Here is a 24,319-nt window from a genome sequence, read left to right on the forward strand (position 1 = left end):
TTGGATCGGGGAGGATACTGGCAGTTTCAGCTGCTGCTTTTAATATATGATTTTGCTGTTGCAATTTTTTTGCTTTGCCCCTCTCTCTTCTGGGTGGTACCTAGCCTTCCCCTCATGTCCTAAAGCCTAGATTTTTTTCCACACCATTTCTGCCTGTCCTCTTATTTTTCTGGGTAACAAGACAGTCCCTTGTCTCCCTAGTCTACCATCTTCCCAGAAATATTACTTATTTACTTTTAATTCATTCACATGCACTTCCTTGGTCAGCCAGTAGATGGTGTTCCTCTGCAACTCTCTCAGTTTAAAGCCTGATTGGAGTATGTTCACTGCAACACCAATAGCAACAATTTGGCAGAGGATCTTGTCACCAGGCTACCTCAGAGGCTGTTCCCAAACCTTCGTTGGCAGACCCCTTCTTTTTCCAGGTAATAATTTCACTCCCCCTCAACAAGTCTTTGTCAATAAGGAAGATGACTGTCCCATATCAGCTCCCAAAGCAAGCAATTCTATGACCCACCCAGCCTGAAAGTCTCCTGGGACACAGAAGACCAAATCTGTTGGCTAAAAGCTGAATCAGCCTGAGGCTGTAGCCGTCTCTCTTCAGTTTCCTGGGGAAGTAGATCCCTGCAGCACTCTCTGTCCACAGTTGAGAACAAGAGGCCAGAGAATTCAAAGCTGTCTGCGCAGAGTATGGCGGGAAGGGCATCAGCAGCTACAGCTGCAGCTTCCACTCACAAGTCTTTCCATCCAGATTCTTTTCCAGTGTCCCTCTCTCTTCTGGGTGGTACGGAGCCTTTCTCTGGTGTTCTAAACCCTAGAACATTTTTTTCTAGGCCATTTCTGCCTGAAGAAAAGTGAGTCCTGTGTCACTCTAATCCTCCATCTTGCCAGAGTCCTGGTACATGAAATTTAAATCCCTGAAAAATCCAAAACTCAACTATATTTGGCTCCTGATTATGTTTCTGTAACTATATTTAGATTTGAATTTGTCTAATTCTTTGAGAATTCACAACACTTCAAATTAGATGCCTACATAAGGAACAACCTACTAAGAAAATGGAAAACTATCCAGCTTTTATAGCACCTGATTTTGAGTTAATGATGGACAGCATAAGAGACTGATGAAAATCATCAAGTCAGCTACTGCAATTTTTTTCTTCTTTCTTCCTATCTGTTTTCTACTTTCTCCAGTTAGGGGAAGTGAAAGCAATTAAGATTTTGATTTTACATAGGCTTCTTTTCTATTCTTAACAAAGTTTAGATTGTATGCCCTGATGTAAATTTAGAGTAAGCAAAATAAAGAGTAATCTAAAAATATGGTTTTGTTTTGACACCAAAATGAGGAGTTGACTCTACCTCGTTCCGAAGAAACAATTACTCACTTTTCTTCAGTTGGAGTAATCCCTGGAATCCCTGCAGCTTGCCTGGAAGCCTTAAGGGAAAATTTAAAAAACAGTTTAGTATAGTGAGTTATCATAGGCTGTATCTCATGAGTCAGATATAGTTTCCCAAGACATATGCAGGACTTTAAAAGATGGCTTTCCAATTTTGTCAAATATAAGGAATTATTTCTGTATTAAAATACAAAAATGAGTTGTTTGTAATAGAAAAGATTATTGCACTATTCTTCTTTGTTGGTTAAAAAAGGCATCTGAAAAATTTAATATCACTTTCCACTGAGTAATATATAATTAAGTACATTTTTCTTTCCTCTAAGTCTATATTTGGTCCTATCTGGTTTGTCTTAAAAAAAAAAATCTATGTCCATGCTTATGATAGTTTCATTCCTGAAAGTTATGCTCTTTCTAGTCACAGAACTATCAAAATTCAATATGATATTCATCCTTTGCCTTAATGCAAATTCATTATTACTAATGCCATATAGTCAAGAGAGGTGTCTGGCATAAAAATACATTTAAGAAAAAATAATTCATATCAAACTGTTGAAAGGACAATCTTTAAGGAATGAACTGGGAAAAACTTTGAGGGATTAGAATTTCTTACAATTTTGTACTGGTTTATGATTGCTAGGTTTTGAGGGCAGAGTTATTTTTTATTTTATAACAAATCATATATTACTTTTTTCCTTTTTTTTAGGAGGCACAAGGTATTGAACCCAAGACCTCCTACATGGGAAGCTGGTGCTCAACCACTAAGCTACATCTGCTCCCCAATGAGCATTGGCTTGTTTTGTTTTTAGGAGGCACCAGAGATCGAACCCAGGACCTTGTACATGGGAAGCAGGCACTCAACCACTTGAGCTACATCTACTCCCCCACACATTACTTTTATAATAAAAGCTTTTCACAAAATAATTCTTAAACTAAAATTTATTTCAATCAATTCTGAATTTTGCCAACACATTTTTGATTAGTACTAATCAGAATTTATCTACTGGGCATTCTGCCTTTTCCTACTGTACATTATTAAAAATATTTATTTACTTATTTATTTGAACACTTAAAGGCTAAACTGTTCCATCATGTTGCCAGAAATGCTTAATCATTTCTTTTAAAAACACTGGGGTATTTCTTTTCTTTCTTTTTTGCCTCACTATAAATAGTGCTAAAAAATCTTTGTACAACTCTACTTTTTTCCTCAATTTTTTTTCCCCTTGGGAATATGTACCCCAAAGGAGAGATACTGGGTTGAATTGGTACTAAGTGAACAGTTTCACACTTTCTACTAAATACTACAAGGTTGCTATCTAGGCTGTGTAGTTTGCATTTAACAGATGACAATGAAACTTACAATGTATAATTTTATCTTACAGTCTTATCAACAATGGCAACTTGTCAAGTTTAATATTATAGTGGAAAAAGGGTTGAACCCTATTTTTTTTAAAAAAAGATTTATTTATTTATTTAATCCGCCCGGTTGTCTGTTCTCTGTGTCTATTTGCTACGTCTTGTTTCTTTGTCCGCTTCTGTTGTCGTCAGCAGCACGGGAAGTGTGGGCGGTGCCATTCCTGGGCAGGCTGCACTCTCCTTCGCGCTGGGCGGCTCTCCTTATGGGGCACACTCCTTGCACGTGGGGCTCCCCTACGCGGGGGACACCCCTGTGTGGGGTGGCACTCCTTGCGCACATCAGCACTGCGCATGGGCCAGCTCCACACGTGAACCGTATTTTTTAAAAAAAAACAACTCAGTGGTGTGTATAGACATAATTTTTTTTTTCTTTTTGAGGTACTGGGGCCAGGGATTGAACCCAAGACCAAGTATGTGAGAAGCCGGTGCCCAACCACTGAGCCACATCTGCTCCCCTGAGTTGTTTTTTTTCCTTTTGTTTGCTGTTTGTTTTTTTGTTTTTAAGAGGCACCAGAAACTGAACCTGGGCTGCAGGCTCTCAATTACTTGAGCCACATCTGCTCCCCTAGGCTGAAATTACTAATGAATGAAACAAGTTTCCTGACTGCCGTTTAAACATGGTGGACTAATAACATTAACTTTTTTCTTCCTCCTGAAATCCCACTAAAATGAAAGTTAAAAAATAAATGAAGAAACAACAAGAATAAAGAGAATGGGAAAGGAAACAATAATAGATGAATATTTCATCCAGTTTTCTGAAGGTGTTAGGCTGATGGAAGAGAGATGTTAACTAACCCCTAAGGGCATGCAAAGGAGAATTTCCCCAAGAAGCAAACAGACTTGCACTTCAAGAACCAAAAAGGCAGGATAAGACATAAGGTAACACTTAAGACATTTAACAATTGAGAAAAAGGTTGTACACAGACTCCTTAGACCCCCTAAGTGCCCTTCATTATTCCTATGATTCTCACTCCCTCTGGAATGAGATCCTAAGATTCCAGATTCAAAAATAACAGGCTGTGGGGGAGAAGGAGGGCAGATAGAAAGAGGTGGCAGCCTCTATAATTCTAAAGGAAAATGACTTCCAACCTAGAATTTTATACCCTTCATGCTATTCAAGTGTGAAGGAATTTCAGACAGCAAAGTCTCATAAAATGTAATTTCCTGGAGTACTTTCTTAGGAAGATACTGGAAAATGGTGTTCTGCAGCAAATAAAGGAATAAAGGAACAAAGAAGAACATGTGATTCCTGTGCTGCTGATAACAACAGAAGCTAACAAAAAGAACACACAGCAAAGGGACACAGAGAACAGACAACTGGGGCGGGGGGAGGAGAGGAAGGGGAGAGAAATAAATAAAATAAATCTTTAAAAAAAAAAAAAGGAACATGTGCAAGCCAGGAAGCAGGGTATACAACACAGGTCAAGAGATTCTCCATAACGATAGTTAAAGGACAACTGTTCCGCAGTACACCCAAAGGGTAGCCAGTACTGACTGGGGAAGGATGAAGGAGAGCTCCAGAAAGGATGTCTTCAGATGAAAAAGTATCACTGATATACATGTGAACATTTAGACCATTTCATTGAATGGTTTTATATGACACAAATGCTGAAATATCCGGAAAAAACTACTAACAGGCAGAAATGAACAAGCCCCAACACTATGAAAATATCAAATGCAATCTTTCCCCACCTCTCTAATCCAAAGACACATCAGCAGGCATCAAGAATGAACCTCAGAACTCTAAGGGCTCTGGATAAGATGGCTCCTACACCAGCCTCCACACTTTTATCAGCAGAATGAAGGATAGGCCCCAGAACTCTAGGTAAAATGTTTTCCTGAACTTTGCCTTATTCACATCTCCCCAATGGCTAAAATTATAAGGGGGATTCCAAATTTGGCATGCATTGGCAAAGTCCCTGCAAAATTTCAATGTCCCCAATAACCACAGCCTTACCACTACTAGCTGCCTTAAGGTTATACTGAATAATTTTAATATGACCTTTTCACTACTTACATTTAGACGTCAAAAGAAGTTTAGGTCTCCCACTTCCAGATCTTCCTTCATCCCCCAGACTCATTCCTCCAGAAGTTTATCCTCTTTCCTGACCCTACTCCCATCTCTTTCCCAATTAAACTTCCACCTACCTCAGCCACTCCTTCTCATGTTCATACAGTAGACCCTGACATTACTAACTTTAACAGCTCCAGAAATTTAACATCAAGCATCCAAATTTCCAACCACTTCCTATCTTTCCCTCTCACTATTTCTAATATCCTGACTCCAAAAAATATTTTTAGCCCCGATAATGCAAAGACTATATATATTATACTAAAGGGACTTTTAACCCACCCAGTCACATACATGTACTTCCCACTCTACCCAGGAGATTCCATGGTCCATCATTATGATCCCTCCTTTGAATACACCTTCAACTCCTTTGCCCTGTATCTTTACCATCATCACCTGGGAAAACCCCAACCCTGATTAAATCCAACACTCTGTTAACTCTGCCCCTGTATTCACACAGCTGAACACAGTACAATCCATGTTGACTAGTCTCACTTTAAATTCATGAATCTCAAGTGGATGGCCTGGAAATCAAACTAACTAATCCATTTACTCTCCTAATCTTCTGGATGACTAGTTCACTCCTTTTCCTCTCTTCAAATCTCCTATCCTCATAAGAAACTGATAATCTTGCTTCCATTTCACTGAAGAAAAAAAAAGCAATCAGGATAACTTCCACAATTCCCATGACATAGTCACCTATCTACCTACATTTGTGCCCATATACTCTGCCTTCTTTCCTAGTACTATGGATGAATTATCTATGCTGTAAATAAAATGTATCCCTTATCACTCTCCACACAAACTCTAGATCCATTCCTCCCCACCTACTCAGGAAAAGTGCTCCAGCAATTCTCCCTTCTGTTTCTTTATATTATTAATTTCCCCCTCATGTCTTATTAGCTCTCATCAGCATACTAACATAATGCAATTTTTTCCCATCTTCAAAAAGACTTTGTTCACCTCACTTCCCTCTCCAGTTAATGGCCCTCTTTATAGCAAAACTCCTCTAAAAAGCTGTGTCTCTGTAATTTTCCTCAAACCAACTGCATTTAGATTTTCACCCCCACCATTCAGCTGGGAACTGCTATTCCTAATATTATCAATGTTACTAAATGTTTACTTGAATACTGACTTAGTTGATTACTCTCTTCTGCTTAAAACACTTGGCTCCCTTCTACTTAGCTGGCTCCTCTCCCTCTTCCCTACCTCTAGACATTAGGTTGCCAGGACTTAGTCCTTGGATCTCTTCTCTCCTGTAACTAGACTCCCTGGGAGACCATAACTAGTCTTCTAGCTTTAAACACCATCTATACACTGATAGCTCCCCAATATATATCTCCAGGTCTCTTTTCCCTTTAACTTGACTTATATATACAATACCTACTCAACACCTCTACTTCAATGTCTAACAGCATCTCATACCTAGGATATCTAAAACCAAACTCCCAATCTCTATGAACACCCACTGCTTCCTACCAAAGTAAAACAAAACAAAAACAGTAACAATAAAACTCCCTGATTTTCCCTGCAGTCAATAGATTCTTCCAGCTATTCAGAATTTTTAAATCTGGCATTTTCCTTGATGTCTCTTTCCCTCACATTTCACATCCAATCCACTGGGAAATCCAATTGGCTCTACCTTCACAACAAACCAGTTATCACCAACTCTACTACTACTGTGGTCCAAACCAACACTGTCTCTCACTGAAACGATCACAAGAGGCTCCTTACTATTCTTTTCTCCACCCTTGCCCCAGGCACAGTCTATGCTTATCATAGCAGTCAGATGATTCTTTAAAATTTAACAAAATTAATTTTAATTCTTCTAAATTTCAATGTCACTCCTCTGCTGAAATCCTCCAGTGGCTTGTTATCTCAGAGTAAAGGCTAAGTCCATAAAAGAGTTCACAAACCCACTTAAAATCTGCCCTTCAACCACTTCCTTCTGACTTTGCATATACTGTTCCCTTTGCCTGGAACTGCCCTTTGATCACCTATCTGAAAGGCCTGCTCCTTCATCTTCAAGTCCTTGCTCAAATGTCTCCTTATCTTTTGGCCATCCCACTTAAAACTGCAGTTATACCCATCACCTCAGCTTTATTTTTCTCCATAATACTGAAAACCACCTAACATATTAGATATTTTAGTGTCTGTTCCACCTCCCCCTCCACTCTGAAAATATAAATTCCACAAATCAAGTTTTTTTGTCTCACTTGTTCAGTGCTGTATTCCCAACACATGGACCCATGCCTGGCACACAGGAGGGACAAACATTGGTTGAAACAAACAATGTTGCTCCGAATAGCAAATCAATGAATAAGCTTATTCAAAGATTATGAAATTTTCCAAACCTGGAGCCATTAAATGTTTAGTTACTCACAAAATAAGATATAACAGAATTTACAGGTTTTGCAGTTGCAACAGTCCAGACTAATCCATTTTACCAGTCTGGAAGAACACTTGAGGTGCAACCCTCATTACAAGTGATGTACTTGGAGCTGTTCAACTCCGTTAAAATCCCTTTCAACTTTTACTATAAACCCAACATCCTGTTCTGCAGAGCATGTTTTAAGGCCGATTCTTTATCCACTACCTTCTTTTGTTTTCACAACCACGCTCTGAGACTGACAAAGTCAAGTAGCGGAAAAAAGTAAAGAACGAGACTGAGAGATAAAGCGTCTGAGTCAAGCGCGCGCGCGCACACACACACACACACACACACACGCGCGCGCGCGCGCGCGCAAAGCAGTGATCTTTCCAATGCCCTCATTTTTGCCTCGAAGACCCTAACAGGAGCAAGACCCGGTCCGGATCTCGAGAACTATGGGTTCCAGTAATGACAGATCAACAGACAGATGGAAGGCCGACAACAAAAAAATCCGGTGGCCTCCAGTAAAGATCAAATGGTTAAATGCGAGCCCCCACGCGTAAATCCTCGAGGAGGAAAGGTAGGCGCATCTTGGAGTTTCCTCCCAGACGCACTAGAAAATGGAATTGGAAGAGATGCTCCCAGAAAGCCGCCGAAAGTTCTTTAGTCTGGCCTTGTAACAAGGAGGCGGGGATGCCCGCAGCTGAACAGGGCGCCCTTTCCCCGCGCCCAAGCGCGCAGCTCGCGCGCGCGGAGTGAGGTGTCACGTGACCCCGGGCTGCTACCCGCGCCCCTCGCCCCGCTGCGCGGAGGTGGTGGCTGATGCACGCGTGACAGACGCCGGGCGGCGGTTACCGGGTAGAGGTAGAGCACTGCTCCCACCAGCGCCAGCAAGAATGTAACGGCGAAAATTGCGAAGTCCAACATGGTTCTTCCGCGAAGAGAGCCACGTCTCCAAGTCACTCTCGGGCAGCAGCTCCTCAGCCTGGCGGGCCCTAAGGAAGGAGTGGGTGGGCGGAGGAATCCCGCGGGACCTGCGGGCGATTTGGACGCTGGGGGCGGGGCCAAGGCTGTGCGCGGGGCCAAGGCTGTGCGGCCCTGCGCGTGCGGGGAGAGCAATGGATCGCCGAGGAGCTGGAGCGTGGGCTCCTGCGCGCGGCGCCTGCGGGAGCCTCACCCTGAGGCGGGCGTTACGGTGTTCCGAGATTTCAGAGCACGCCCACTACTTGGGAACCGAGTTGCTGGGAGAGCAGAGCCTAGACGTCTAAAACGGATGGAGTTACAGCTCTGTTCCGACCAGCACTTTTTCCAGTGTATTTAAGGTTACAGTCTCGCCCCAGTGTTCTCAGAGTATGGTCCTCCTGAGCACGAGCTCCCGCATCACCGGGGAGTTTATTAGAAATGCAGAATCTCACCCCAACAGATCAATACTTACTGATTCACTCAGGGGAGGGAGTCTAGTTATCTGTGTTTTAAGAAAATCTCCAGGGGATTCTCTTGCACACTCAAATTCGAGTGAGAATCACCGAATAAGCTAACTTGGACAATGTCTAGGTATCTAAGCGCCGTTAGATGGTCCTTGTTCCCCAAAAGTACCCCCATTTGAAGTACGTGTAAATGTGATTCGTTAGCACGAGGGCAGCGAACTGTTCGGTGGTGGATAAAAAGATTCTTGGCTCTGCCAGCTTTGACTTTAGGTAATTGCTGGAACTTTCTGTGCTTGTGTTTTGTTTTGTTTTCAGTGTAAAACAGTGAAAATCATACCATACAGAGTTGTCTGTAGGATTAAATTAGATATCTTCTGGTAGTATTGGCATCTACTTCTGCACTTAGATTAGTTGCTCTAAGCGTAATTACCCTGGAATCCCTTTTCTAATATTTCACGTGATTTGGAAGTTTTGACATGAATAATGTAAATCAAGGTCCTCTACTTACCGTGCTCCATTTAGTAAAAGCGTCCTACAAGTATTTATAGGTTTTATAGCTTTATAATATAAAATATCCAGAAAGGCAGCGATTTAGCAAGAGAAATCATTCCAGACTGCACTGCAGAGCTTCTATGATAAATGACTATTATGTAAGCATGGAACATCTCTCATTGAAAATTCCAAATCTTGGCACCTACGTGAATGACAACATTAATCTGATTTTTTTTAGCAGAAATTGTACTTCTAATTCTAGTTCTCTGCATATAGGTATATTTCAAAATATCATGTGTTTCAAAAGTTAATTTCCCATTGATATTACAGATCTATTTTTAAACAGTAAATATAAGGTTTTTTGTTTTTATTTTCTCCCTTTCCCCCCAACCCCGCCCCGGTTGTCTTCTCTGTGTTCCTTTGCTGCGTCTTTTCTTCTTTGTCCGCTTCTGTTGTCAGCGGCCCGGGAATCTTTGTTTCTTTTTGTTGTGTCATCTTGTTGCGTCAGCTCTCCATGTGGGCAGCGCCATTCTTACGCAGGCTGCACGTTCTTACGCGCTGGGCAGCTCTCCTCACAGGGCGCACTCCTTGCACATGGGGCTCCCCTACGTGGCAAGGTACTCCTTGCCAACATCAGCACTACACATGGGCCAGCTCCACACGGGTTAAGGAGGCCCGGGGTTTGAACCGCAGACCTCCCATGTGGTAGGCGGACGCCCTAACCACTGGGCCAAGTCCAACTCCTAATATAAGGTTTTTAAATACATGATGTAGCTTTATAAAAGTAGCCCTAGATACCATTTCTCCAGGATATGATTTAGTCCTAAATTGACATACAGCCTGAGAAAACTTTACAATTCTGTGAAAAACAGACAAAATTCCACAGGTTGGGACAAGGCAGAATGTTTTAGAGGTGGAGTCTCTGCATAGCCTCTAAAACTCTTCAACTAGCTGCTTTTTGTGTGGGTTTTAATCAGTGTTCTTCAGACTTTTCAGGCAGATAGTCCCTGAAAGTATTTTGAAATACCTTATATGTTACCACACATTCTTGCATTGACATCTAAAATTTTTATCCTGACTTTAAAGGATTAAATTTCTGGCATATTGCAAATATTTACATTTTAAAATAATATTTTATATTACTCATTTAAATGTTTAAAAAGGAATAAAATACTAGTGATTTGATGACTGTTACAAAATTTTTTGAAAAAATACTCTGTGTACAACTGGAAAATTTTCATGGTTCCTTTCCCTTAACATATTTACATTTCACTTACCCATGGAATTCTATCCTCATGAAAGTATTTTCATCTTTGAAAGTCATTTTTCATCCATCACATGTGGTACTTCTCTTCAACATATATAGTTAAAATGTTTTTCAATCTGTGGCCCTAAAACTTCAGAGTTCCAAATCTCCTTCTAAATATTTTTAAATATTAAAAAATATGTAAACATGTAATCAATTATTTTAAGTTTTAAAATATTTACATTTCTAAGACTCTCTTCAGGGTCAATTATTACAATTTTATGATTACACAATTGATCAAAACCATAAACATTGCAGAATTTGATAAGGTATTAAACATAAGTAAAATTCTGTTGAAAATGCATCTCTTCAGATGGATGAGCATTTTTGATTTTTGGTTCAACTTGGTTTAGGTCACTGGATTGTCCCTGTTTAGTTGCTCAAATCAGGACCATGGACCCAGTAATGGGTTGCAGACGAGTTCCCAAGGGCAGTAGAGAGGTAGGTTATAAAGGCCTGAAAAAGCCTCTTTTATTTTATTTACTTTTATCTTTCCTGGATGCATTTTCTTTGTCTGCCAGCAGATGGCACTTGTCCACAGACCTCACTGCTCAAACCCTAGTGGGAAAGTGTTCACTGTAACCCCACCAGGTAGGTGGTACAGAAAAAAATATAAGAGAATATACCCTCAGGGTGGACTATTCAGAGCCAACCCTCTCAAATCAAGTTTTCTCAGAAGCCCTGCTCCTTTGGCTGGCCACCCCCCTTTAACCAGAGGGAAATACATTCCACTTGCCTCTGCATCGCCAGCAATCAATCCAGGCCATTAGGGAGGATGTTTAAGAAGGTAGGGTCTCTTTAGTCTCCTGCCAGCTCCCAAGGCAAACAATGGTGGGACCCCACAGGGCCTGGAACTGCATGATTCATGGGACACAGCAGAAAAAATTTGTTGGCCAACAGCTGAATTGGCTGTAGGCTGTGTCCCTCTCTCTCCTCATTCCTGGGGAAGTGGACCCCTGTGAACCCTTACGTCCCTCGCTGCCAGCTAGGGACCAGGGACTCGGTGCCGTCTGATTAAGGGTAGGGAATGGGCACCAGCAGCTGCAGCTTTTACTCACAGACTTTTCCTTCTAGTCTCTTTTTCTTTGCCCCTCTCTCTTCTGGGTGGTGTACAACCTTCCCCTGGTGTCTTAAGTCCTAGATCAGTTTTCCAGACAGTTTCTGCCTGTACTCTAGCTATTTTTTATATATGCCCTTTATCATGTTGAGGAAGTTTCCTTCATTTCCTATCTTTCAAAGCATTTTTGTAAAGAAAGGATGCTGAATTTTATCAAATGCCTTTCCTGCATTAATTGAGATGATCATGTGGTTTTTATCCCCTTCAATTTGTTAATGTGGTGTATTATATTAAAATTGATTTTCTTGTGTTGAACTACCCTTTGATACCTAGAATAAAACCCACTTGATCAAGATGTATAATTCTTTTCTTGGTTAAATTTATTCCTAGGTATTTGATTCTTTTAGATCATGTTGCATAATTCTTTCAGTGTGCTGTTGGATTCAATTTGCAAGGATTTTGTTGAAGATTTCTGCATCCATATTCATAAGAAAACCACATTTGTTATTTTTTTTTTCTTATACTTTCTTTATCTGGCTTTGGTATTAGGGTGACGTTGGTCTCATAGAATGAGGTAGTATTCTCTTCTCTTCCATTTTTTGGAAGCGTTTGAGCAAGATTGGTATTAATTGTTTTTGGAATGATTGGTAGAAATCACCTATGAAGCCACCTGTTGGGAGGTTTTAGATGACTGGTTCATTCTCTACTTGTAATGTCTGTTGAGGTCTTCTGTTTCTTCTAGAGTCAGTGAAGGTTCCTTATGTGTTATTTTTTATTTTATTTATTTGAATCTTCTCTTTTTTTTTTTCCCCTTTGTCAGTGTAGCTAAGGTTTGGCAAATTTATCTTTTAAAAGTACCAATTTTTGATTGGTTCTTGCTATTGTTTTTAATTCAATTTCATCTATTTCTGCTCTAGTCTTTATTTCTTTCTTTTTATGTGTTTTGAGGTTACTTTGCTATTCTTTTTCTAGTTCATCCAGGTGTGCTGCTAGGTCTTTGATTTTTAACTCTTTCTTCTTTCTTTAAGTGTTTAGTGCTATAGATTTCCCTCTCAGCACTTCCTTTGCTGCATCCCCTAAGTTTTGACATGTTGTGCTCTCGTTTTCACTTGTCTCAAGATATTTACTATTTCCCTTGCGATTAAGGCCTCATCATTGGCCCCCTGAGAACTAACAGGTGGAGTAACAATTCAGAACAGCAAACAGCTGTGGCTCCTCCCCCAATATTAGGAAAGGGGAAGAGTGAATAATGGCTTAATAATAGGAGTCCCTCAACCCCAAATGCTCTCTCTTTGCTTAGAGGAGCCCGCATCCTCTAAGCATATTTCTGTTCTTTTCTCTCATTTCTCAATAAATTCTTGTTACAGCCTAACTAAACCAGCAAGTTCTTAAATTCTTTTATGTGACATAGCCAAGAACCTAGAGGAATCCGTGATCCCCAACTTCATTTGGTGAGTGCAAGTCAGAAGTTCTAGAGGCAGGTAACTCTCCCCAACCCCCAGTGAGAACTGGTGACTCTAAACTTTTAACTGTCGCCTCTCTGTTCCCTCTTTTAGTTGTCTGCCGTATCTCCTGCCATATTAAACGGATTCCTGGATAGACTCCCATAGGACACGAACTCGTCCATCCAGACTTCCGGCTCCCTTTTTCAAGGTGGCAGGGAAGGGCCCCATGCTGTGCAGATCCAAGCTCTGGGTGACGGGTGAAACAGTCCTTGAGACCTGACCAGGCATGTGGCCTGAGTCTGACAAGGAGTTCACTGGAAGCCTACCAGGCCCTCTCTGAGTCAGAATGGCTATCACCTATTATACTGTTCTCTTAGGCTCTAAGGAGTTAAGTTTAACTTATCTTTAAGTTATGTTTAACTTAACTTTAATCTTCTGACTACTGCTGTCCTCATTTGGGTCTGTGAGATGCTTTTCAATGCCTTAGAAACTGAAAATGCATTTGCTAGTGAGGCTTTGGTCCCACCTTTGGTAGTGTAGGGAACCTCTGTTCCTTCTCAGCCCCTAGAAGGCCCTGAGATTGCCTCGGGACTCCTGAGGCTGTTTGCTGGCAACAGGCAGAACAATTAATCTCTAATCTCTTAATGGACTTTTAATTTCTAATTTAACTGCGAAACTTCCTGGCAGTGGCTGTAAAGTGAGACCCCTTCCTAAGACCTCTGCAAGAGTGGGCCAAAAGAAATGTTTCAAGCCAGCCCCTTTTCTAGGAAGAATAACGTGGCTTGATAGCTTTGGTCCAGAATCCAGGTCAGGATATCTCCCAAGACCTAATTTGTCACGGGGACCCCGGACAGCATAGTTCTGAGTCCTCAAGATGCTGAGAACCAGAGCAGCAGCTTTCAAACATCTCTCAAGGCCTGAGCAACTTAAGAGCTTTGACTTGGAGGGTAAAAGTTTGGTCAGACTCAGAGTATGGGAGGTCGGATCAGCTGACAAACTCTTCTCCATTTTTCCTAGAATAATGGACATGGCCTCTAGCATACCAGGAGACTACCCACTGGGGTGTATTCTCAAGAACTGTCCACTGAAGGGTTGAGGAAAAAGAAACTGATCTTCTGTATTACTGCATGGCCGTAATAGGGCCTTGAAAACGGCCAGCAATGGCCTGCCAACAGCACTTTAAATTATAACCCTATCTTGCAGTTAGACCTCCTGTGTAAAAGGAAGGGAAGCAGTCACAGATTCCATAAGTCCAACTCTTTATGGCTCTATCTCAGAACACAACTTTAAATAGGTCTTGCAGGTTGTGTTATACTTAGGAAGTGAACCCACCCCCAGAAAAGAGCCAGAAAAAAGAAAACCAGAGAAAAAGAGAACCAGGGAAAAAGGAGCCAGAGAAAAAGAAACCTGAACAGAGAGAACCTGAAAAGGAGAGTGATTTTAGACAGTCCCTCCTCAGCTCTCCCCAGCATTGTTATCCAGTCCCCAAGCCTGTGGTCCCTGATCCTAAAGTTCCTGAGCCTATGGCCCCCAAACCTAAAGCCTGCTTGGACTCACCTCCACTACAGCCTCTGCACCCCTGCTTTATGTGGCCAGAGCTAGTCCAGCAGGAGTCACAGGAATGGAGCATCTTTTCACCCTACCAAGGGGCCCGAGAATGGCCTCTACCCAATAAGGGAAGTAGCAAATGGAAACGCGGAAACTAGACCTTTGATGACATTTTTATTCTCCTCTCAAGTCAGCTGATCTATTCAAGTTCTCCATCTTCTTCCAATTCATTTCTAGTAACTTATATTTTCTGATTTAAAAAACCCATTTCATTGACAGTTTTAAACTCTTACATAAAGTTGTCCTGATATTCTTTTCTCTGAGTGTCTATCCCTGATTCCTGAGCTGAAGGCAGTAATCTGTTTCCAGCCTGCACTCTCAATGTCCTCTCTAATTTCACTAGGACTAGGACTTTTTTTTAGTACAAGTTTCTCCTGTTCCTGACAGCAACTTTTCTCCAATTTTCCTCATTTGTTTTCTTTTTTTTTTTAAAGATTTATTTATTTATTTAACTTCCCCCCCTCCCCTGGTTGTCTGTTCTTGGTGTCTATTCGCTGTGTCTTGTTTCTTTGTCTGCTTCTGTTGTTGTCAGCGGCACGGGAAGTGTGGGCGGCGCCATTCCTGGGCAGGCTGCTCTTTCTTTTCACGCTGGGCGGCTTTTCCTCACGGGCGCACTCCTTGCGCGTGGGGCTCCCCCACGCGGGGGACACCCTTGTGTGGCATGGCACTCCTTGTGCGCATCAGCGCTGCACATGGCCGGCTCCACACGGGTCAAGGAGGCCCGGGGTTTGAACCGCGGACCTCCCATATGGTAGACGGATGCCCTAACCACTGGGCCAAAGTCCGTTTCCCATCATTTGTTTTCTTTTGTGCTCCTGAAAGTTTTCACAAGCCCAGTGCCTCTTCTCATTTTTACCCAAAAGGAGTCTGTTTTGCCTTGTCTCAGGAATTTCAACAGGCTGGGGTTTCCTCTTCTAATCTTCTAGTCCCAGATAAAAAGGAAAAGCCATCCTTTCTCTGAGTTTATTTTGTAGATATAGAGGTTGAGCTGAGTGATGAGGAAGGTTGAACTCCCAGCTGGGACCTGATGCAACATGCCTGACTCTTTCCCATGAAATACCCATGGCTTGAGTTCACTTACTAGAAAATTCCTCCTGCAATTCTGAAGATCTTTTCCAGGGCCCTAATCTGCAGCTCGTTCTCATCCACCAAAAACCGGACGCTCTTCTGACCCAGAAATCTTTCTGCTCCTGTCACCAGGCAGCTCCACCCAGCTATGACCAATTCAGGGCACCAAGAAACATCCGCCAGCAACCAGAAAACACTGGGGAGCAAATCTGATTATTGGGTGACCCAGGAGAAGACTTGGAATTGGCCTCAGGTCACCTTCTCCTTGTTCCTCTCAGTCCTCCCTTAGTGATCTCATCCAGTCCTGTGGCTTTCCCATTTGTCGAAACACTGACTCTTAAATTGTTATCTTTAGCTCTGACCCCCTCCTTAATTTCAGGCACATACATCAAAGAGCCCACTCAATAGCTCCACATGGATTCTGAATAGACATCATAAATTGAACACATCCAAAAGTGAACTCTTCTTCCCAGAAAAATTTGTTTTACCCAGAGCCTTCTAAGTATCAGCTGATGACATCTCTAGTCATCCAGGTCCAAAACTTGGAGTAAAAGAATGACAATGTCAGCTACCTACAAACAGAGGTAGTCCTGGGTACTGAATGCAAAACACCATATAATCATTAAAATGTTTCTGAAATTATGTTTAAAGTTAATTTAAATCCAGGATATGGATTTCGCCATTATAATTCCTTTTGAATACAACTCACTTTTAAAAAATAGTTAATTTTTAAAAATTATTGTCTTTTTTTAAAGATAAATAGATCACACCAAACATTACATTAAAAAACATAGAGGTTTCCATATACCCCAGTACCTCCCCGTCCCACATCATCATCCCCTTTCATCAGTAAGGCACCCTGGAGCACTGCCACAGGGCGTGGACCGTAGTTTACATTGTAACAGCTCACTTTTTGCAAGCTAGGAAAGAGAATCACACTAAGCCAGTCTAGACCTCCAGTGACCTTGGCCCAGTCTTTCCATCTTCAGCAGAATGTCATAATAAGGTGCTGACAATAGATTGTAAATCCAGGAAAGGACAGAATGACCCAAATCATATGCTGGCCACCCTATCAGTGAACCATATCAGAGTTGGCCAAGGACTGGTAAAGGGAAAGTGTTTACATTTTGAAAACCTACTCTGAGGTTTTAAAATGTCTCAGTTGCTGTTAATAAGAAAGCAAGTAAATATAGTGCAGATTCTCCCACATTAATATTTGATTTTACCAAGGTCTTCCCTAGAATACAAAGTTACAGAAAAGTGTAGGAGATAAGATTCTTAGATAGTTTCAAAATAAATTACTCAGTAATAAATTATACATACTGCATTTTTCCATGTCACAAGAACAATTTGACATGGGGATTATTTAAATGAAACACTTGACTCTAAAAAGGTGGTGATTTTGTACCTTACAGGACTTTGTCAAAAGGGAGAAAAGGCAGCCAACTCAATGAAAGAAAATATTTAGAAATTACATGTCAGATAAAGATCTAATATCCAGGATATATAATATAAAGAGATATTATAACACAATAATAAAAAGACAAACGACCCAATTTTTAAAATGTTTAAAAGACTTGAATAGACACTTATCCAAAGAAGAAATACAAATGGCAAAAAATTATATTTGGTTCTTAGTAACACAATCATACAGTACTTGTCTTTTTGTGTCTGGCTTGCTTCACTCAACATAACGTCCTCAGATTCATACCAGTTGGTCACATCCTTTAGATTTCATTTTTTCTTACAGCTGCAATGTGTTCCATCATGTGAATACACCACAGTTTGTTTATCCATTCTTCAGTTGATGGACACCTGGGTTGTTTCCAACTTTGGCAATCATGAATATTGCTGCTATGAACATTGGTGTACAGATATCTGTTCATGTCACTGCTCTCAGTTCTTCTGGGCATATACCCAGTAGTGGTATTGCAGGGTCACATGGCAAGTCTATGTTCAACTACTTTAGGAACTGCTAAACAGTCCTTCACTGTCTAGTGGCTGTACCATTCTGCATTCCCACCAACAGTGAATGTGTTCCTATCTCTCCACATCCTCTCCAACACTTGTAGTTCTCTGTCTTTTTAATAATGGCCATTCTGATAATTGTGAAATGATATCTCATTGTAGTTTTGATTTCCATTTCCCTAATCATTAGTGAGGTTGGGCATTTGTCACATGTGATTTTTGCCATTTGTATTTCTTCTTTGGACAAATGTCTATTCAATACTATTGCCCATTTTTTAATTGGGTCATTTGTCTTTTTATTGTTGAATTGTTTGATCTCTTTGTAACATGGATATCAAACCATTACCAGATATGTGGTTTCCAAGTTTTCTTTTCTTTTTTTTTTACACTTTTTAAAATTAAAGTTAATAGATCACAAAGAAGGTTACATTAAAAAACATAAGAGTTTCCCATATAACCCACCTCCCAACACCCTCCAAATGTTTTCTCACATTGAGTAAGCTGCATTTTAACCCTTTTTACAAAGTCCATTGAGGTGCGAAAGTGTTTAATTTTGAGGAGGTCCTTTTTATTTTTTCTTTCATTACTCATGCTTTGGGTGTAAGGTTTGAAAAACCACTGCCTACTACAAGATCTTGAAGATGTTTTCCTACATTTTATTCTAGGATTTTTATGGTTGTCACTTTTTTATTTCTGTTTTTGATCCATTTTCAGTTGATGATTTTGTATAAGGTAGGAGATAGCAGTCCTCTTTCTTTTTTTTTTTTTGGATATGGATGCCCAGTTCTCCCAGCACCATTTGTGGAAGAGACTGTTCTGGCCCAGCTGGGAGGGTTTGACAGCCTTGTGAAAATCACGTGACCGCAGATGTAAAGGTCTATTTCTGAATCTTGATTCAATTCCATTGGTCAATCTTTCTGTATTTATGCCAGTACTTGCTGTTTTTACCACTGTAGCTAAGTAATATGCTTTAAAGTCAGGAAGCGAGAGTCTTCCAACTTTGTTCCTCTTTTTTTAAAGACATCTTTGGCTATTCAAGGCTACTTAGCCTTCCAAATAAATTTGATAATTGGCTTTTCCATTTCTGCAAAAATGGCTGTTGGGATTTTTATTGGGATCATGTAGAATCTGTAAATCAGTTCAGGTAGAATTGACATCATAATGATATTTAGTCTTCCAGTCCATGAATACAGAATATCCTTCTATTTATTTAAGTCTTCTTCAGTTTCTTTTAGCAATGTTTTGTGGTTTTCTGTATACAGGTCCTTTATGTCCTTGGTTAAGTTTATTCCTAAATATTTGATTATTTTAGTTACTATTATAAATGGAATTATTTTTCTGACTTCCTCCTCAGGTTGTTCATCCATAGTATATAGAAATACTATTGATTTTTGCATATTAATCTTGTATCCCATCACTTTCCTGAACTGGTCTATTATTTCTAGCAGTTTTCAGGATTTTCTATATATAGGATCATATCATCAGCAAACAGTGAAAGGTTTACTTCTTTCTTTTCTATTTGGGTGCCTTGTTTTTCCTTTTTTTTACCTAATAGCTCTAACTAGAACTTGTAGCACAATATTGAATTAACAGTAGTGACAATGGGTATCTCTAACTTGTTCCCAATCTTAGTGGGAATGCTTTCAGTCTTTCACATCTTAGTACAATGTTAGCTGTGGGTTGTTTTTTTTTAAGACTTATTTGGTTTATTTTTCTCCCCTTTCCCCCCCCCCATCCCAGTTGTCTGTTCTCTGTGTCCATTTGCTGCATGTTCTTGTTTTTTTTTTTGTCCGCTTCTGTTGTCAGAGGCACGGGAATCTGTGTTTCTTTTTGTTGCGTCATCTTGCTGCGTCAGCTCTCCGTGTGTGCAGCGCCATTCTTGGGCAGGCTGTTTCGTGCTGGGTGGCTCTCCTTATGGGGCTCACTCTTTGCACATAGGGCTCCCCTACCCAGGGACACCCCTGCGTGGCACGGCACTCCTTGTGCCATCAGCAATGCACACGGGCCAGCTCCATACGGGTCAAGGAGGCCCAGGGTTTGAACTGCAGACCTCCCATGTGGTAGACGGACACCCTATCCACTGGGCCAAGTCCGCTTCCCTGTGGGTTTTTCATACATGTACTTTACCATGTAGAGAAAGCATCCTTCTATCCCTATCTTTGGAGTGTTTTTTTTATCAATAAAGCGTTCTGGATTTTGTCAAATGCCTCTTCTGTGTCAATTGAGATGATAATGTGATTTTTCTTCTTCAGTTTATTAATGAATGTTATTACACTAATTGATTTTCTTGTGTTGAACCTCCCTTGCATAACTGGGATAAAACCCACTTGATCGTGGTGTACAATTTTTTAAATGTTTTTGGATTAGGTTTGCATGTATTTTGTTGAAGATTTTTGCTTCTATATTCATTAGAAAAATTGGGCTGTAATTTTCTTTTTTCATAGTGTCTTTATCTGGCTTTTGTATTAGACTGATGCTGGCTTCATAAGATGAGCTTGGTAGCATTCCTTCCTGTTCAATTTTTGGAAAAGCTTGAATAAGACTGATATTTTATCTTTGTATGATTGATAGAATTCACTTGTGAAGCCATCTGGTCCTTCCCTTTTCATTTTGGGGAGGTTTTTGATGACTGTTTCAATATCTTTACTTGTGATTGGTTTGTTGCAGTCTTCTGTTTCTTCTAGGGTCGGTGTAGGTTGTTCGTGTTTCTAGGAGTTTATCGGACTACAATTGTTTATAATATCCTTTTATAATCTCTTTTATTTCTGCAGGTTGTGTTAATGTCCCCCTCTCATTCTGATTTTATTTCTTTGCATCTTCCCTCTTCTTACTTTTTCAATCTAGCTAAGGTTTTATTGATTTTGCTGATCTTGGAGAACTTTTGGTTTTGTTGATTCTCTCATGTTTTTTGCTTGTTGTTCTCAATTTCATTTATTTCTGCTCTAATCTTTCTTTCCTTCAGCTTAATTTTTGATTAGCTTGCTTTCTTTTTCTAGTTTCTCCAGAAATGTAGTTAAGTCTTCCATTTTAGCTCTTTCATCTTTTTTAATATAAGTATTGAGAAGTATAAATTTCTCTCTCAGCACTGCCTTTGCTGTGTCTGACAGGTTTTGATATATGTTGTGTTCTTGTCTTCATTTGTCTCAAGATATTTACTGATGTCTCTTGCAAACTCTTCTTTGACTCACTGATTATTTAAGAGTGTGATGTTTAATCTCCATGTTTGTGAATTTTCCCTTTTTCTGTCTGTTATTGATTTCCAGCATCATTCTGTTATGATCAGAAAAGTGCTTTGAATAATTTCAATCTTTTAAAATTTATTGAGGCCTGTTTGTGACCCAACATATGTTCTGTCTAAGAGAAAGATCCAGGAGTAGTTGAAAAAAATATATATCCTGCTCTTTTAGGGTATAAGGCTCTATAAACGTCTGATGGGTCTAGTTCATTTATCATATTATTCAAGTTCTCTGTTTTCTTATTTATCCTCTGTTCTGACGTTCTATCCAATACTGAGAGTGGTGTATTGAAGTCTCCAACTATTACAGTAGAGACATCTCTTTCTACCTTCATTTTGCCAGTGTGTGCTTCATGTATGTTGGGACAACCAAGTTAGGTGAATACTCATTATAGTTATTTCTTCATGGTGAATTGCCCCTTTTATTAATATATAATGATCTTAAAATCTATTTTGTCCAGTATTCGTATTGCTATTTCAACTCTTTTTTTAGTTACTTTTTGCATGGAGTATCTTTTTCCAACTTTTCACTTTCAGCTGGGTTATGATCTTACATCTGAGGTGAGTCTTTTTATTAACAGGATATAGATGCCTAATTTTTAAAATCCATTTTGTCTATGACTCTGTTTGGTAAGTTCAATCCATTAACATTCAACATTATTACTACACAGGCATTACTTACTTATTCCATTTTATCCTTTGGCTTTCCATTGTCATATCTTATTATTTTCTGTCTTTTTACCCTTTAAGTTACCCTTACTATTGTCTGTCTTTTTAACACTTTAAGTTTCCCTTCATTTCTACACTCTTCTCCAAGTCTCTCATCTTTGTCTTTTCCTTTCAATTTGTAGCAGTACCTTTAGTATCACTTCTAAATCTGGTCTTTTGGTAACATACTCAGTTTTTGTTTGTCAGTGAAGACTTAAAACTCACCCTCATTTTTAAAGGACAGTTTTCCCAGATAAAGAATTCTTGGGGGAAACGGACTTGGCCCAGTGGTTAGGGCATCCGTCTACCACATGGGACGTCCGTGTTTCAAACCCTGGGCCTCCCTGACCCGTGTGAAGCTGGCCCATGTGCAGTGCTGATGTGCGCAAGGAGTGCCCTGCCATACAAGGGTGGCCCCCGCGTAGGGGAGCCCCATGCGCGAGGAGAGCGCCCCATAAGGAGAGCCGCCCAGCGCAAAAGAAAATGCAGCCTGCCCAGGAATGGTGCCTCACACACAGAGAGCTGACACAGCAAGATGATGCAACAAAAAGAGACAGATTCCTATGCCGCTGACAACAACAGAAGCGGACAAAGAAACAAGACACAGCAAGTAGACACAGAGAACAGACAACCGGGGTGGGAGGGGGGAGGGGAGAGAAATAAATAAATAAATCTTTAAAAAAAAAGAATTCTTGGCTCACAGTTTTTCTCTTTCAATACCGTAAATACATCATACCACTTTCTTCTCTTCTCCATGGTTTCTGATGAGAGGTTGGCACTTAGTGTTATAGAGCTTCCCTTGTATGTGATGCATTGCTTTTCTCTTGCTGCTTTCAGAATCCTCTCTTTATCTCTGATATTTCTCATTCTGAATAGCAGGTGTCTTGGGGTAGGTCTTTTTGGATTTATTCTGTTTGGGGTGCATTGTCCTTCTTGGATACTGATATTTATGTATAAGGGTTAGGAAGTTTTCATTCATTATTTCCTCAAATATTCTTTCTACCCCTTTTCCATTCTCTTTTCCTTCCAGGACACCAAGAGCATGAAGGTTTGTGTGTTTCATGTTGTCATTCAACTCCATGAGACTCTGTTCCATTTTTTCCATTCTCTTCTCTTTCTGTTCTCCTGTCTTTTCCAATTCAGATGTTCTGTCTTTGAAGCCATTAATTCTGTCTTCAAGCATTTAAAATCTGCTCTATGTGCCTGCAATGTATTTTAATCTCATCCATTGTGTCTTTTATTCCCATAAGTTTACTTTTCTTTGCAGGCTTTCAAATTGTTCTTTATGCTCACCAAGGGTCTTAATATCTTTTATCTCTTTAGTCATACTTTCTTTAAATTCTCTGAATTGATTTGGGAGAATTCATTATTATCACTGACTAATGGTCTTAACTACTGAATCTCTTCAGGATATTTCATTTGTTTTTTTGGCTGGGCCATCTCTTCCTGTTTCTTAGTGTGGCTTGCAATTTTTTGCTGATGTCTAGGCATCTGAATATATTGGTGAATTTACTCTGATGGCCAATTTCTCTCTCATGTCTACACAGAGAAGATAGTTTTTTGTCCATGCAATTTCCAGACCAGCCAGCATATGGTGCTAGTCAGTGCACCTCTCCACAGAGGTGTTTCAGCCTCGGCTTTCCTGTGTTCCTGTTTTGAATCGTCAGACTGGAGGTTGAAAGTGGGCTCTGCTGACTGAATTCACTGACAAAATGCACCCTGAACTCCCCCTCCCCTTTTCCTTGAAACAACTGACAGGGAGGAAGATGTCTTTTCCCCTTTCAGTCAGCTGCAGTGAGCCAGGGGTTTTATCCCAGTTTAGTATCTTGGGGGTGGGGGAGGAGAGACCTTCCTAGCTGCCACAGGGAATGGGTAACTCACATTTGTTGTTTCAGCTTCTTCATCTGTCCTTTACCTTCCTGGGAGTTGTGTAGCACAGTCCTGGTCTGCTGACCCCCAAAGCAGGTCCCTCAAACAGCTTTTGTTTTTGTTTTTGTGGGAGCATTCAGCTCTCCTTTAGTCCATCGACATCTTCCCCAAATCCTTTTTCAAATGTATTTTAAATCTCATCCATTGCCTTTCATTCCCATAAGCTGTTACATTTCTTTATAGGCTTTCAAATTTTTCTTTGTGCTCACCCATTGTCTTAATATCCTTTATCTTTTTAGTCATATTTTCTTTCAACTCCTGGAATTGATTTACAAGATTTGTATGATCATCACTGATTAGTTGTTTTATATCTGTGTCACGTGTTTTTGGTTTGTTCCTTTGGCTGGGCCATCTCTTTCCGTTTCTTACTGTGGCTTGTAATTTTTTGCTGATGTCTAGGCATCTGATTATTTTGGTGAATATTTACTATGATGGTCATTTTCTCTCTCTTGCCTAGTTATTTGGTTTTGCAGCTCCTCTTTGGTTTTTGGTTCAACTTATTCTAAGTCTTTAAAATTGCCTAGCTTATGTTACCAAAATAGTTCCAGGGATCCACTAATGGGTTGTGGATCTGATCCAAAGTGTCTGTTAGGAGAGCCTCCAAAAAGTTTTGGTTTTCTTGCACTTTCCCAGCCTGACAGCAGATGGCACTGTTCCTTAGCTCTACCACAGAGGTGTCTTTTGACCAGTGATTCTGGTCAGGCCAGAGCCAAGATTCAGGTTTTGTTAGTCAAACTCACTGAAGAGAAAACACTTTCTTCATTCTGCTACACCCTCCCTCTTCCCAGGGAGGAAGATATCTGTTCCACTCTCATCGTAGTGAACTA

The 24,319-nt window shown here is 40.4% G+C and overlaps 1 protein-coding gene across 1 annotated transcript in view; it reads right to left on the reverse strand.

The window, feature by feature from the left end:
• Positions 1–8,434, reverse strand: part of CYP20A1 (cytochrome P450 family 20 subfamily A member 1) — a 108,103-nt gene extending 99,669 nt beyond the window's left edge. The window contains exons 1-2 of the mRNA XM_004453601.5: positions 8,105–8,434; positions 1,383–1,432 (exon numbers count right to left, since the gene is read on the reverse strand). Coding sequence (XP_004453658.1) covers positions 1,383–1,432; positions 8,105–8,176 — 122 coding nt within the window. The 5' untranslated portion in view covers positions 8,177–8,434. The remainder of the gene's footprint in view (positions 1–1,382; positions 1,433–8,104) is intronic.
• Between the last annotated feature and the right edge of the window lie 15,885 nt (positions 8,435–24,319).

Source organism: Dasypus novemcinctus, chromosome 7, assembly GCF_030445035.2.
Source record: "Dasypus novemcinctus isolate mDasNov1 chromosome 7, mDasNov1.1.hap2, whole genome shotgun sequence".
Lineage (NCBI taxonomy): Eukaryota > Metazoa > Chordata > Mammalia > Cingulata > Dasypodidae > Dasypus > Dasypus novemcinctus.